This window comes from Pseudophryne corroboree, chromosome 3, assembly GCF_028390025.1.
Source record: "Pseudophryne corroboree isolate aPseCor3 chromosome 3, aPseCor3.hap2, whole genome shotgun sequence".
Classification (NCBI taxonomy): domain Eukaryota; kingdom Metazoa; phylum Chordata; class Amphibia; order Anura; family Myobatrachidae; genus Pseudophryne; species Pseudophryne corroboree.
This window is the reverse complement of record NC_086446.1, coordinates 802,053,887-802,071,226: the sequence shown is the minus strand read 5'-3', so window position 1 is coordinate 802,071,226 and position 17,340 is coordinate 802,053,887. Positions and strand designations below refer to the sequence as shown.

The 17,340-nt window shown below is 49.0% G+C and overlaps 1 protein-coding gene across 1 annotated transcript in view; it reads left to right on the top strand.

Moving 5' to 3' along the window:
* The window catches only part of GFRA1 (GDNF family receptor alpha 1), a 252,908-nt gene that overhangs the window by 197,295 nt on the left and 38,273 nt on the right, over positions 1-17,340 (top strand). The window contains exon 7 of the mRNA XM_063962687.1: positions 4,472-4,659. Coding sequence (XP_063818757.1) covers positions 4,472-4,659 — 188 coding nt within the window. The remainder of the gene's footprint in view (positions 1-4,471; positions 4,660-17,340) is intronic.

Below are 17,340 nucleotides of genomic sequence, written 5' to 3'. Positions count from 1 at the left end.
GGCCAGGATAAGGGTGAAAGGGCCATGATAATGGTGACAGGGCAAGGCCAGTGGTGACAGGGACATGACAGAACACAGGGCACGGGAGAGATTGGTATTAGGGACAGAACAGTGGTGACAGACAGATGTGTCTTACCGGAGTCACTGCTGCTGGCTGCTGCTGTTCCACTCCAACCTGTTGGGATCTGCTGCTGGTGGAGACTTGGCATGGCTGACTCTCTCAGGCTGGAGTCCTGCTTCCTCTGCCCGTCCGCATCCCACCCCCCCTTCTCAGTCACACACCGCGGACCTCGCGCGGCTGCCGCGCACTGTGGTAAGGGGAGACTGGGAGTGACTGGTTAGCCCCCAGGAGACGCTGCGGCTGGAGGGAGGAGGGGGTCGGAGCCTGCAAGCAGCGTGGACTTCTGCAGCGCTGCCCGCCGGCTAAAGTGTGAGGAGCTGGGTGCACCTCACTGCAGGTAGCGGTAGGGTTGCTGGGGCTGGAGATAACAGAGGCGGTACGGAACCTGCACAGCGGCAGGTGCCCCACAAAACTGCACCTAAGAAGCGTGGAGTGTGCCAGAAAGTGACGCTCCTCTGCGCCAGAGAGCCCCTGCTGAGTATGCTGATGTGGGGGGTCAAGCACACAGTGAGCCGGTGCCCGTCTGTCTGTATGGCATACCCCCTCACACACCCCCATACCTCCCAACTGTCCCGATTTTCGCGGGACAGTCCAATTTTTTGGGGTCTGTCCCGCTGTCCCACCCGCGGGCCGCAGTGTCCCACGTGGGGGGAGCAGTTGGGAAGCTCCTGTACTCGCTGTTCTGCTTAGCAGAGCAGCGGTGAATAGATGCTGTGCGCATGCGCACAGCGTCTATTTAGTGGAGACAGAGGGAGAGGGGGCATCAGGGGGTACGGATTAAGAGGGGGTTCCGGCAGCAGAGCCGTATTAAGGGGGGGGGCCCAGGGGGTACGTACCGCGGGCCCCACAGTGTTAGGGGGCCCCCGGCTGGAGTAGCTCTGTCCCAGCTATGAAGCTCCCCCGTCCTGCCAGCAACAGCATTGTCCTACAGTCAGCACACGCTGCTGCGTGTTGGCAGGTCTGTGGTGTTGCAGGGAGGCAGAAGCCTCCCTGCTTTCTTCTGCCTGTGCGGGTGTGTGTGTGTGTGGGGGGGGTCTGGATTTACCCCTAGCTGAGGGGCCAAAATCCCTTAAAAAAAGAGAGGAAATGCCGGAATTTGCATAAGGGGCGTGGCCACGCGGGGCGCGAATAGGCCACGTCCCCAAACCCACAGCAGGCACAGCAATGAGATGACTCAAGTGCCCTGAGCCCCCCAGACTCATAATCCGCCACTGGGAGCATGCCAGCAGCTCACAGAGCGCTGGGCATGCCCCCTCACTGATGAAAATGGGGGCGTGGCTCGTGATTGTGGGTCCTCCCGCGAAGCCACACCCCCTTTCGTTGACCACGCCCCCTTTTCGCCGTGCGTGTGTCCCTCATTCTGCCTAAAGAAAGCTGGGAGGTATGCACCCCTGTCTGCCTGAAGAAAGCTGGGAGGTATGCACCCCTGTCTGCCTGAAGAAAGCTGGGAGGTATGCACCCCTGTCTGCCTGAAGAAAGCTGGGAGGTATGCACCCCTGTCTGCCTGAAGAAAGCTGGGAGGTATGCACTCCTGCCTGTGCCATGCCCATACCATCTGCTTCTGTTCCTAGTCTCCTATAGATTTGCCCAGATCTGTGACTCATTTGACTAACTCCGCCCAGTGTTGTGACTCCGCCCAGCGTTAGCAAATGAAGCACAAAGTCACAGATCTGGGCTATTATATAGGAGATCAGAGAGAAAAGTGCAATGAATACATCTGTAACATTTCACATATATAGGGGTCTATTCATGAAGCAGTGAAAAGTGTGGAGAAATAAGCCAGTGGAGAACTTGCCCATGGCAACCAATCAGCTGCTTTTTTGTGCATCAGCTGCTTATAGTATGCAAATTATAGATGTTACTTCAATGCTTATTGGTTGCCATGGGCAACTTCTTCACTGGCTCACTTCTCCACACTTTTCACTGCTTCATGAATCAAGTCTCAGAATTGTATGTTCCAGGTTGTTGTGTAAGAGAAGTGAAGCTAATGGTACCAGAAGGCAGGAAAGAAATGATGGCGTTTGATAATGTACAGGGGCGGAAAGCGCACAAGTCCCTCCGTAATAATTACAATGAAATTATTCTTATAAATGGACCATTAGGGGAATTTTGGGAGCTGAAAGTGAAATGTGCAGAGACGGGGAGGAGAGGCGCGAAAACAAAGGCGCTGTCACTTCATTGTGTCCGAGAAAATAATGACATGGGAGGAATATAATAAATGAGAGGCACAGAATATATCATAAATGAGGCAAACGAGAGGGGCGTTCTGCATGACGGGGAGAGAGATGTATTTCTCCGTCACACGATCAGAGGGATATATTGAGATAGGGCTGGGTGCACATACTTACCTGTCTCCTGCACTCTCCCGTACCATCAGACCTGATCGCAACAGCGCATTTGTGTGAGCACTCTGCGTATAACGTATGTGTAAGACAGCATTGGCCCCCTATGTTTACACCTTCCATCCATATGACGTGTGACACTGCGGTTGCCGTGGGTTATAAGGAGCGGCTATAGAATCATAGGGAGGAACATGGATTCTGTCATGCGCTGCAGTGTATCTGCTATTATATTCTGCTATAGGTACTACAGGAATCCGGCCCTCGCTCTGGATGGCTCAGACCGGGTACTGCCAGATTGGTCAGTCATTGTAGCACGCATGGACTAGGAATACACACTGAAGGGCCCATCCATCTGGATAACATGTGATAATTGTGCAGCCTCAGCCGTGGCAGACACTGGGCAAAGCAACGCACTGGGGCCTCTACCCACCATTCACGGGAATAAATAATACCCCAAAAAATCGTAACTTACCCCTCCTGCTGTCTACTCGCTGTCCACATGCTTCCATACAGTGAATGGCTGTAAGCATTCTGATTGGTGGATAGCGCCAGCCATCCACCAATCCGCACTCTGACAGCCATTCACTGCCTGACTGGAGGCTGAGAGGCAAGCAGTGAATGCTGCACTCTGATTGGTGGATTGCTCCAGCCATCCACCAATCCGCACTCTGACAGCCATTCACTGCCTGACTGGAGGCTGAGAGGCAAGCAGTGAATGCTGCACTCTGATTGGTGGATTGCTCCAGCCATCCACCAATCCGCACTCTTGACAGCCATTCACTGCCTGACTGGAGGCTGAGAGGCAAGCAGTGAATGCTGCACTCTGATTGGTGGATTTCTCCAGCCATCCACCAGTCAGCATATCCACCTCTGTTTAAAGGCCCCTAGAATCTTGGGGCCCTGGGCAGCTGCCCAGCGTGGCCATAGGTTAAGATGGCCCTGATTTCGGGACCGATATCAGCATTGTGATGTCATTGTCCTGTATATCACAACATTGTGTAAGCTGCACACTTGGCTTCCTGTAATGGGCCTCTGCTCTAGGCTTTATATGTGTATAAGCATCCCTTGTGTGTGATACACGCAAAACCCATCATGACACAGCAGGTCATAGGACACTGTTCCAGGAAGCTTACAGTCGCCGGGCAGAGGAGCACTGCGGCTGTGTACTCCACCGGCGCCGGCTGCCTGACTAGCAGAAATAACACATTAGCGCACAGCACATTCCGCTTTCATTGCCTTTGCTATAAATCTGAAATCCCCGGGATTCCCTGAAGACCTGATTAAAATTGTTTTCTATTCATTTACCCTAGACGCAGGAAAGAGGGACGTTAGCGCAGGTCGCCAGCCCCTGCCAGGAGCACAACGCCTGCAAAAATGCTGTAATACTTTCAACTTCTGCATTATAAACTTTTATAGTTTGCTTTGTAGTTATAATTCTGCAGACGGGCTGATTCTCTGCGTCCGTCTGTCGTCTGTCACCTGGTTCTGAGCGCGGGACGCTGCTTAGACTGTATCAGCTATGCGCAGTGGCTCGCAGAGATGTTTAACCATAGGGAACATAGGCATGTACAAAGGGAACCAGTGCTCCCACACTGCAGTGTGCTCAGGACACCGCGCGGCCCATGTCTGCATGTACGAAAGCGATGGCGTATACTGCGCGCATCTTGCGGTACAATGCCCCTGTACGGTGGCACAGGTCACCCACCCCTCGTTACGGTAGGTGCTAGCGGACTCACTGTATGCTATATAATCACCTAGGAACTGTCTTCTTGCGCTCCGCACTACATATCCCAGCAATAATCACAGAGCAATGTATAGACCTGGCAGACGGAACATATTAGGACAAATTGCCTTCTATAAAGGCAACTAGGACATGCTGGAACTTGTAGTTCCACCACAGACGGAGAGCCGCTGGCTGCCTATTTGTGTAGAGTTGCGTCTCGTGTAGAGAGCTTTTGTACCTATTGGAATGTATCAGTCTGTTTATTCTGCTTTTGTTTGTGTGTAGGGAATTCTATCCAGGCATTTGGGAATGGTACTGATACAAAGCAGCAACCTGACCGATCCATTCACAGCACAGGATCTTCTGTCCTCTCCAAGACCAGACCCAAGAGCCCCGGCTTCTCAGACACCATGCACATCACCAATGAAATCCCTACACACAACGGCCTGCCCGCCTGCGCCAACCTCGTACAGGTAAGCCGGGAGAGGTGTACACCTGTCCTCCTCCATCAGCCCCTACTGTGCCTGCTCCCTGCTTCAGCGCTCCTTTTGCTGCCAACACAGCTGTTTGACCTGATTGGAGCTAAGCTAAGAGCTTCGATCGCGATAGGACAGCCAGAGCAGGGCTTCCGGTGCCGTCTACGCGTCAGATGCCCCGTAAACCACAGCCGGTCCATCCCGGTCCTGCTGCCGCCTGCTGTCAAGCTGAGCCGGCCCTAAGTTTGGAATGCTTGTCTCTAGGCATTTCAAATGCCCTAGGCCTTTGCCTACTTTGCCTATGCATAAGGCCGGCTCTAGTAAGCTGAAAGAGGTGTACATTGAGGTCATTAATTACTTGTGAGTTTTGGCTCAAGCTACAAAATGGCTGCCTGCATTGTTGTACTGAGGTATGATGGAAGGCAAGACATTAAAGTCATCTGAAGGTGGAATGAGATACAGTATTCACATGCACAGCGTATGTTCTGCTGCACTGGATAGAAAGTGATGCTACTGGGAGAGCTGTATAATAAGGGGATACTGGGAGAGCTGTATAATGAGGGGATATTGAGAGAGAGCAGTATAATGAGGGGATACTGGGAGAGAGATGTATAATGAGGGGATACTGGGAGAGAGCTGTATAATGAGGGGACACAGAGAGAAAGCTGTATAATGAGGGGATTCTGGGAGAGAGATGTATAATGAGGGGATACTGGGAGAGAGCTGTATAATGAGGGGATACTGGGAGAGAGCTGTATAATGAGGGGATACTGGGAGAGAGCTGTATAATGAGGGGGTACTGGGAGAGAGCTGTATAATGAGGGGATACTGGGGGAGAGCTGTGTAATGAGGGGATACTGGGAGAGCTGTATAATGAGGGGACACTGGGAGAGAGCTGTATAATGAGGGGATACTGGGATAGAGCTGTATAATGAGGGGATACTGGGAGAGAGCTGTATAATCAGAGGATACTGGAAGAGAGCTGTATAATGAGAGGATACTGGGAGAGAGCTGTATAATGAGGGGACACAGAGAGAAAGCTGTATAATGAGGGGATTCTGGGAGAGAGATGTATAATGAGGGGATACTGGGAGAGAGCTGTATAATGAGGGGATACTGGGAGAGAGCTGTATAATGAGGGGATACTGGGAGAGAGCTGTATAATGAGAGGATACTGGGAGAGAACTGTATAATGAGGGGATACTGGGAGAGAGCTGTATAATGAGGGGATACTGGGAGAGAGATGTATAATGAGGGGATACTGGGAGAGAGCTGTATAATGAGGGGATACTGGGAGAGAGCTGTATAATCAGAGGATACTGGAAGAGAGCTGTATAATGAGGGGATACTGGGAGAGAGCTGAATAATGAGGGGATACTGGGAGAGAGCTGTATAATCAGAGGATACTGGAAGAGATCTGTATAATGAGGGGATACTGGGAGAGAGCTGTATAATCAGAGGATACTGGAAGAGAGCTGTATAATGAGAGGATACTGGGAGAGAGCTGTATAATGAGGGGATACTGAGAGAGCTGTATAATGAGGGAATACTGGGAGAGAGCTGTATAATGAGGGGGTACTGGGAGAGAGCTGTATAATGAGGGGATACTGAAAGAGAGCTGTATATTGAGGGGATGCTGAGAGAGAGCTGTATAATGAAAGGATACTAGAAGAGAGCTGTATAATGAGGGGATACTGGGAGAGAGCGGTATAATGAGGAGATACTGGGAGAGAGCTGCATAATGAGGGGGTACTGGGAGAGAGCTGTATAATGAGGGGATGCTGAGAGTGAGCTGTATAATGAGGGGATACTGGGAGAATGCTGTTTAATGAGGGGATACTGGGAGAGAGCTGTATAATGAGGGGATACTGGGAGAGAGCTGTATAATGAGGGGATACTGGGAGAGAGCTGTATAATGAGGGGATACTGGGAGAAAGCTGTATAATGAGGGGATACTGGGAGAGAGCTGTATAATGAGGGGATACTGGGAGAGAGCTGTATAATGAGGGGATACTGGGAGAGAGCTGTATAATGAGGGGATACTGGGAGAGAGCTGTATAATGAGGGGGATACTGGGAGAGAGCTGTATAATGAGAAGATACTGGGAGAGAGCTGTATAATGAGGGAATACTGGGAGAGCTGTATAATGAGGGGATACTGGGAGAGAGCTGTATAATGAGGGGATACTGGGAGAGAGCTGTATAATGAGGGGATACTGGGAGAGAGCTGTATAATGAGGGGATACTGGGAGAGTGCTGTATAATGAGGGGATACTGGGAGAGAGCTGTATAATGAGGGGATACTGGGAGAGAGCTGTATAATGAGGGGATACTGGGAGAGAGCTGTATAATGAGGGGATACTGGGAGAGAGCTGTATAATGAGGGGATACTGGGAGAGAGATGTATGATGAGGGGATACTGGGAGAGAGCTGTATAATGAGGAGATACTGGGAGAGAGCTGTATAATGAGGGGATACTGGGAGAGAGCTGTATAATGAGAGGATACTGGGAGAGAGCTGTATAATGAGGGGATACTGGGAGAGAGCTGTATAATGAGGGGATACTGGGAGAGAGCTGTATAATGAGGGGATACTGGGAGAGAGCTGTATAATGAGGGGATACTGGGAGAAAGCTGTATAATGAGGGGATACTGGGAGAGATGTATAATGAGGGGATACTGGGAGAGAGCTGTATAATGAGGGGATACTGGGAGAGAGCTGTATAATGAGGGGATACTGGGAGAGTGCTGTATAATGAGGGGATACTGGGAGAGAGCTGTATAATGAGGGGATACTGGGATAGAGCTGTATAATGAGGGGATACTGGGAGAGAGCTGTGTAATGAGGGGATACTGGGAGAGCTGTATAATGAGGGGATACTGGGAGAGAGCTGTATAATGAGGGGATACTGGGAGAGAGCTGTGTAATGAGGGGATACTGGGAGAGCTGTATAATGAGGGGATACTGGGAGAGCTGTATAATGAGGGGACACTGGGAGAGAGCTGTATAATGAGGGGATACTGGGAGAGAGCTGTGTAATGAGGGGATACTGGGAGAGAGCTGTATAATGAGGGGATATTGGGAGAGAGCTGTATAATGAGGGGATACTGAGAGAGCTGTATAATGAGGGGATACTGGGAGAGAGCTGTATAATGAGGGGGTACTGGGAGAGAGCTGTATAATGAGGGGATACTGAAAGAGAGCTGTATAATGAGGGGATGCTGAGAGAGAGCTGTATAATGAAAGGATGCTAGAAGAGAGCTGTATAATGAGGGGATACTGGGAGAGAGCGGTATAATGAGGGGATACTGGGAGAGAGCTGTATAATGAGGAGATACTCGGAGAGAGCTGTATAATGAGGGGATACTGGGAGAGAGCTGTATAATGAGAGGATACTGGGAGAGAGCTGTATAATGAGGGGATACTGGGAGAGAGCTGTATAATGAGGGGATACTGGGAGAGAGCTGTATAATGAGGGGATACTGGGAGAGAGCTGTATAATGAGGGGATACTGGGAGAGAGCTGTATAATGAGGGGATACTGGGAGAAAGCTGTATAATGAGGGAATACTGGGAGAGATGTATAATGAGGGGATACTGGGAGAGAGCTGTATAATGAGGGGATACTGGGAGAGAGCTGTATAATGAGGGGATACTGGGAGAGTGCTGTATAATGAGGGGATACTGGGAGAGAGCTGTATAATGAGGGGATACTGGGAGAGAGATGTATAATGAGGGGATACTGGGAGAGTGCTGTATAATGAGGGGATACTGGGAGAGAGCTGTATAATGAGGGGATACTGGGAGAGAGCTGTATAATGAGGGGATACTGGGAGAGAGCTTTATAATGAGGGGATACTGGGAGAGAGCTGTATAATGAGGGGATACTGGGAGAGAGCTGTATAATGAGAAGATACTGGGAGAGAGCTGTATAATGAGGGAATACTGGGAGAGCTGTATAATGAGGGGATACTGGGAGAGAGCTGTATAATGAGGGGATACTGGGAGAGAGCTGTATAATGAGGGGATATTGGGAGAGAGCTGTATAATGAGGGGATACTGGGAGAGTGCTGTATAATGAGGGGATACTGGGAGAGAGCTGTATAACGAGGGGATACTGGGAGAGAGCTGTATAATGAGGGGATACTGGGAGAGAGCTGTATAATGAGGGGATACTGGGAGAGAGATGTATAATGAGGGGATACTGGGAGAGAGCTGTATAATGAGGAGATACTGGGAGAGAGCTGTATAATGAGGGGATACTGGGAGAGAGCTGTATAATGAGAGGATACTGGGAGAGAGCTGTATAATGAGAGGATACTGGGAGAGAACTGTATAATGAGGGGAAACTGGGAGAGAGCTGTATAATGAGGGGATACTGGGAGAGCTGTATAATGAGGGGGTACTGAGAGAGAGCTGTATAATGAGGGGATACTGGGAGAGAGCTGTGTAATGAGGGGATACTGGGAGAGCTGTATAATGAGGGGACACTGGGAGAGAGCTGTATAATGAGGGGGTACTGGGATAGAGCTGTATAATGAGGGGATACTGGGAGAGAGCTGTGTAATGAGGGGATACTGGGAGAGCTGTATAATGAGGGGATACTGGGAGAGAGCTGTATAATGAGGGTATACTGGGAGAGAGCTGTATAATGAGAGGATACTGGGAGAGAGCTGTATAATGAGGGGATACTGGGAGAGAGCTGTATAATGAGGAGATACTGGGAGAGAGCTGTATAATATGGGGATACTGGGAGAGAGCTGTATAATGAGGGGGTACTGGGAGAGAGATGTATAATGAGGGGATACTGGGAGAGAGCTGAATAATGAGGGGATACTGGGAGAGAGCTGTATAATCAGAGGATACTGGAAGAGATCTGTATAATGAGGGGATACTGGGAGAGAGCTGTATAATCAGAGGATACTGGAAGAGAGCTGTATAATGAGAGGATACTGGGAGAGAGCTGTATAATGAGGGGATACTGAGAGAGCTGTATAATGAGGGAATACTGGGAGAGAGCTGTATAATGAGGGGGTACTGGGAGAGAGCTGTATAATGAGGGGATACTGAAAGAGAGCTGTATATTGAGGGGATGCTGAGAGAGAGCTGTATAATGAAAGGATACTAGAAGAGAGCTGTATAATGAGGGGATACTGGGAGAGAGCGGTATAATGAGGAGATACTGGGAGAGAGCTGCATAATGAGGGGGTACTGGGAGAGAGCTGTATAATGAGGGGATGCTGAGAGTGAGCTGTATAATGAGGGGATACTGGGAGAATGCTGTTTAATGAGGGGATACTGGGAGAGAGCTGTATAATGAGGGGATACTGGGAGAGAGCTGTATAATGAGGGGATACTGGGAGAGAGCTGTATAATGAGGGGATACTGGGAGAAAGCTGTATAATGAGGGGATACTGGGAGAGAGCTGTATAATGAGGGGATACTGGGAGAGAGCTGTATAATGAGGGGATACTGGGAGAGAGCTGTATAATGAGGGGATACTGGGAGAGAGCTGTATAATGAGGGGGATACTGGGAGAGAGCTGTATAATGAGAGGATACTGGGAGAGAGCTGTATAATGAGGGAATACTGGGAGAGCTGTATAATGAGGGGATACTGGGAGAGAGCTGTATAATGAGGGGATACTGGGAGAGAGCTGTATAATGAGGGGATACTGGGAGAGAGCTGTATAATGAGGGGATACTGGGAGAGTGCTGTATAATGAGGGGATACTGGGAGAGAGCTGTATAATGAGGGGATACTGGGAGAGAGCTGTATAATGAGGGGATACTGGGAGAGAGCTGTATAATGAGGGGATACTGGGAGAGAGCTGTATAATGAGGGGATACTGGGAGAGAGATGTATGATGAGGGGATACTGGGAGAGAGCTGTATAATGAGGAGATACTGGGAGAGAGCTGTATAATGAGGGGATACTGGGAGAGAGCTGTATAATGAGAGGATACTGGGAGAGAGCTGTATAATGAGGGGATACTGGGAGAGAGCTGTATAATGAGGGGATACTGGGAGAGAGCTGTATAATGAGGGGATACTGGGAGAGAGCTGTATAATGAGGGGATACTGGGAGAAAGCTGTATAATGAGGGGATACTGGGAGAGATGTATAATGAGGGGATACTGGGAGAGAGCTGTATAATGAGGGGATACTGGGAGAGAGCTGTATAATGAGGGGATACTGGGAGAGTGCTGTATAATGAGGGGATACTGGGAGAGAGCTGTATAATGAGGGGATACTGGGATAGAGCTGTATAATGAGGGGATACTGGGAGAGAGCTGTGTAATGAGGGGATACTGGGAGAGCTGTATAATGAGGGGATACTGGGAGAGAGCTGTATAATGAGGGGATACTGGGAGAGAGCTGTGTAATGAGGGGATACTGGGAGAGCTGTATAATGAGGGGATACTGGGAGAGCTGTATAATGAGGGGACACTGGGAGAGAGCTGTATAATGAGGGGATACTGGGAGAGAGCTGTGTAATGAGGGGATACTGGGAGAGAGCTGTATAATGAGGGGATATTGGGAGAGAGCTGTATAATGAGGGGATACTGAGAGAGCTGTATAATGAGGGGATACTGGGAGAGAGCTGTATAATGAGGGGGTACTGGGAGAGAGCTGTATAATGAGGGGATACTGAAAGAGAGCTGTATAATGAGGGGATGCTGAGAGAGAGCTGTATAATGAAAGGATGCTAGAAGAGAGCTGTATAATGAGGGGATACTGGGAGAGAGCGGTATAATGAGGGGATACTGGGAGAGAGCTGTATAATGAGGAGATACTCGGAGAGAGCTGTATAATGAGGGGATACTGGGAGAGAGCTGTATAATGAGAGGATACTGGGAGAGAGCTGTATAATGAGGGGATACTGGGAGAGAGCTGTATAATGAGGGGATACTGGGAGAGAGCTGTATAATGAGGGGATACTGGGAGAGAGCTGTATAATGAGGGGATACTGGGAGAGAGCTGTATAATGAGGGGATACTGGGAGAAAGCTGTATAATGAGGGGATACTGGGAGAGATGTATAATGAGGGGATACTGGGAGAGAGCTGTATAATGAGGGGATACTGGGAGAGAGCTGTATAATGAGGGGATACTGGGAGAGTGCTGTATAATGAGGGGATACTGGGAGAGAGCTGTATAATGAGGGGATACTGGGAGAGAGATGTATAATGAGGGGATACTGGGAGAGTGCTGTATAATGAGGGGATACTGGGAGAGAGCTGTATAATGAGGGGATACTGGGAGAGAGCTGTATAATGAGGGGATACTGGGAGAGAGCTTTATAATGAGGGGATACTGGGAGAGAGCTGTATAATGAGGGGATACTGGGAGAGAGCTGTATAATGAGAAGATACTGGGAGAGAGCTGTATAATGAGGGAATACTGGGAGAGCTGTATAATGAGGGGATACTGGGAGAGAGCTGTATAATGAGGGGATACTGGGAGAGAGCTGTATAATGAGGGGATATTGGGAGAGAGCTGTATAATGAGGGGATACTGGGAGAGTGCTGTATAATGAGGGGATACTGGGAGAGAGCTGTATAACGAGGGGATACTGGGAGAGAGCTGTATAATGAGGGGATACTGGGAGAGAGCTGTATAATGAGGGGATACTGGGAGAGAGCTGTATAATGAGGGGATACTGGGAGAGAGATGTATAATGAGGGGATACTGGGAGAGAGCTGTATAATGAGGAGATACTGGGAGAGAGCTGTATAATGAGGGGATACTGGGAGAGAGCTGTATAATGAGAGGATACTGGGAGAGAGCTGTATAATGAGAGGATACTGGGAGAGAACTGTATAATGAGGGGAAACTGGGAGAGAGCTGTATAATGAGGGGATACTGGGAGAGCTGTATAATGAGGGGGTACTGAGAGAGAGCTGTATAATGAGGGGATACTGGGAGAGAGCTGTGTAATGAGGGGATACTGGGAGAGCTGTATAATGAGGGGACACTGGGAGAGAGCTGTATAATGAGGGGGTACTGGGATAGAGCTGTATAATGAGGGGATACTGGGAGAGAGCTGTGTAATGAGGGGATACTGGGAGAGCTGTATAATGAGGGGATACTGGGAGAGAGCTGTATAATGAGGGGATACTGGGAGAGAGCTGTATAATGAGAGGATACTGGGAGAGAGCTGTATAATGAGGGGATACTGGGAGAGAGCTGTATAATGAGGAGATACTGGGAGAGAGCTGTATAATATGGGGATACTGGGAGAGAGCTGTATAATGAGGGGGTACTGGGAGAGAGATGTATAATGAGGGGATAATGGGAGAGAGCTGTATAGTGAGGGGATACTGGGAGAGAGCTGTATAATGAGGGGATACTGGGAGAGAGCTGTATAATGAGGGGGTACTGGGAGAGAGCTGTATAATGAGGGGATACTGGGAGAGAGCTGTATAATGAGGGGATACTGGGAGAGCTGTATAATGAGGGGATACTGGGAGAGAGCTGTATAATGAGGGGATACTGGGAGAGAGCTGTATAATGAGAGGATACTGGGAGAGAGCTGTATATTGAGGGGATACTGGGAGAGAGCTGTATAATGAGAGGATACTAGGAGAGAGCTGTATAATGAGGGGATACTGGGAGAGAGCTGTATAATGAGGGGATACTGGGAGAGAGCTGTATAATGAGGGGATACTGGGAGAGAGCTGTATAATGAAGGGGTACTGGGAGAGAGATGTATAATGAGGGGATACTGGGAGAGAGCTGTATAATGAGGGGATACTGGGAGAGAGCTGTATAATGAGGGGATACTGGGAGAGAGCTGTATAATGAGGGGATACTGGGAGACAGCTGTATAATGAGGGGATACTGGGAGAGAGCTGTATAATGAGGGGATACTGGGAGAGAGCTGTATAATGAGGGGATACTGGGAGAGAGCTGTATAATGAGGGGATACTGGGAGAGAGCTGTATAATGAGGGGATACTGGGAGAGAGATGTATAATGAGGGGATACTGGGAGAGAGCTGTATAATGAGGAGATACTGGGAGAGAGCTGTATAATGAGGGGATACTGGGAGAGAGCTGTATAATGAGAGGATACTGGGAGAGAGCTGTATAATGAGGGGATACTGGGAGAGAGCTGTATAATGAGGGGATACTGGGAGAGAGCTGTATAATGAGGGGATACTGGGAGAGTGCTGTATAATGAGGGGATACTGGGAGAGAGCTGTATAATGAGGGGATACTGGGATAGAGCTGTATAATGAGGGGATACTGGGAGAGAGCTGTGTAATGAGGGGATACTGGGAGAGCTGTATAATGAGGGGATACTGGGAGAGAGCTGTATAATGAGGGGATACTGGGAGAGAGCTGTGTAATGAGGGGATACTGGGAGAGCTGTATAATGAGGGGATACTGGGAGAGCTGTATAATGAGGGGACACTGGGAGAGAGCTGTATAATGAGGGGATACTGGGAGAGAGCTGTGTAATGAGGGGATACTGGGAGAGAGCTGTATAATGAGGGGATATTGGGAGAGAGCTGTATAATGAGGGGATACTGAGAGAGCTGTATAATGAGGGGATACTGGGAGAGAGCTGTATAATGAGGGGGTACTGGGAGAGAGCTGTATAATGAGGGGATACTGAAAGAGAGCTGTATAATGAGGGGATGCTGAGAGAGAGCTGTATAATGAAAGGATGCTAGAAGAGAGCTGTATAATGAGGGGATACTGGGAGAGAGCGGTATAATGAGGGGATACTGGGAGAGAGCTGTATAATGAGGAGATACTCGGAGAGAGCTGTATAATGAGGGGATACTGGGAGAGAGCTGTATAATGAGAGGATACTGGGAGAGAGCTGTATAATGAGGGGATACTGGGAGAGAGCTGTATAATGAGGGGATACTGGGAGAGAGCTGTATAATGAGGGGATACTGGGAGAGAGCTGTATAATGAGGGGATACTGGGAGAGAGCTGTATAATGAGGGGATACTGGGAGAAAGCTGTATAATGAGGGGATACTGGGAGAGATGTATAATGAGGGGATACTGGGAGAGAGCTGTATAATGAGGGGATACTGGGAGAGAGCTGTATAATGAGGGGATACTGGGAGAGTGCTGTATAATGAGGGGATACTGGGAGAGAGCTGTATAATGAGGGGATACTGGGAGAGAGATGTATAATGAGGGGATACTGGGAGAGTGCTGTATAATGAGGGGATACTGGGAGAGAGCTGTATAATGAGGGGATACTGGGAGAGAGCTGTATAATGAGGGGATACTGGGAGAGAGCTTTATAATGAGGGGATACTGGGAGAGAGCTGTATAATGAGGGGATACTGGGAGAGAGCTGTATAATGAGAAGATACTGGGAGAGAGCTGTATAATGAGGGAATACTGGGAGAGCTGTATAATGAGGGGATACTGGGAGAGAGCTGTATAATGAGGGGATACTGGGAGAGAGCTGTATAATGAGGGGATATTGGGAGAGAGCTGTATAATGAGGGGATACTGGGAGAGTGCTGTATAATGAGGGGATACTGGGAGAGAGCTGTATAACGAGGGGATACTGGGAGAGAGCTGTATAATGAGGGGATACTGGGAGAGAGCTGTATAATGAGGGGATACTGGGAGAGAGCTGTATAATGAGGGGATACTGGGAGAGAGATGTATAATGAGGGGATACTGGGAGAGAGCTGTATAATGAGGAGATACTGGGAGAGAGCTGTATAATGAGGGGATACTGGGAGAGAGCTGTATAATGAGAGGATACTGGGAGAGAGCTGTATAATGAGAGGATACTGGGAGAGAACTGTATAATGAGGGGAAACTGGGAGAGAGCTGTATAATGAGGGGATACTGGGAGAGCTGTATAATGAGGGGGTACTGAGAGAGAGCTGTATAATGAGGGGATACTGGGAGAGAGCTGTGTAATGAGGGGATACTGGGAGAGCTGTATAATGAGGGGACACTGGGAGAGAGCTGTATAATGAGGGGGTACTGGGATAGAGCTGTATAATGAGGGGATACTGGGAGAGAGCTGTGTAATGAGGGGATACTGGGAGAGCTGTATAATGAGGGGATACTGGGAGAGAGCTGTATAATGAGGGGATACTGGGAGAGAGCTGTATAATGAGAGGATACTGGGAGAGAGCTGTATAATGAGGGGATACTGGGAGAGAGCTGTATAATGAGGAGATACTGGGAGAGAGCTGTATAATATGGGGATACTGGGAGAGAGCTGTATAATGAGGGGGTACTGGGAGAGAGATGTATAATGAGGGGATAATGGGAGAGAGCTGTATAGTGAGGGGATACTGGGAGAGAGCTGTATAATGAGGGGATACTGGGAGAGAGCTGTATAATGAGGGGGTACTGGGAGAGAGCTGTATAATGAGGGGATACTGGGAGAGAGCTGTATAATGAGGGGATACTGGGAGAGCTGTATAATGAGGGGATACTGGGAGAGAGCTGTATAATGAGGGGATACTGGGAGAGAGCTGTATAATGAGAGGATACTGGGAGAGAGCTGTATATTGAGGGGATACTGGGAGAGAGCTGTATAATGAGAGGATACTAGGAGAGAGCTGTATAATGAGGGGATACTGGGAGAGAGCTGTATAATGAGGGGATACTGGGAGAGAGCTGTATAATGAGGGGATACTGGGAGAGAGCTGTATAATGAAGGGGTACTGGGAGAGAGATGTATAATGAGGGGATACTGGGAGAGAGCTGTATAATGAGGGGATACTGGGAGAGAGCTGTATAATGAGGGGATACTGGGAGAGAGCTGTATAATGAGGGGATACTGGGAGACAGCTGTATAATGAGGGGATACTGGGAGAGAGCTGTATAATGAGGGGATACTGGGAGAGAGCTGTATAATGAGGGGATACTGGGAGAGAGCTGTATAATGAGGGGATACTGGGAGAGAACTGTATAATGAGGGGATACTGGGAGAGAGATGTATAATGAGGGGATACTGGGAGAGAGCTGTATAATGAGGAGATACTGGGAGAGAGCTGTATAATGAGGGGATACTGGGAGAGAGCTGTATAATGAGAGGATACTGGGAGAGAGCTGTATAATGAGGGGATACTGGGAGAGAGCTGTATAATGAGGGGATACTGGGAGAGAGCTGTATAATGAGGGGATACTGGGAGAGAGCTGTATAATGAGGGGGTACTGGGAGAGAGCTGTATAATGAGGGGATACTGGGAGAGAGCTGTGTAATGAGGGGATACTGGGAGAGCTGTATAATGAGGGGACACTGGGAGAGAGCTGTATAATGAGGGGATACTGGGATAGAGCTGTATAATGAGGGGATACTGGGAGAGAGCTGTGTAATGAGGGGATACTGGGAGAGCTGTATAATGAGGGGATACTGGGAGAGAGCTGTATAATGAGGGGATACTGGGAGAGAGCTGTATAATGAGAGGATACTGGGAGAGAGCTGTATAATGAGGGGATACTGGGAGAGAGCTGTATAATGAGGGGATACTGGGAGAGAGCTGTATAATGAGGGGATACTGGGAGAGAGCTGTATAATGAGGGGATACTGAAAGAGAGCTGTATAATGAGGGGATGCTGAGAGAGAACTGTATAATGAAAGGATACTAGAAGAGAGCTGTATAATGAGGGGCTACTGGGAGAGAGCGGTATAATGAGGGGGTACTGGGATAGAGCTGTATAATGAGGGGATACTGGG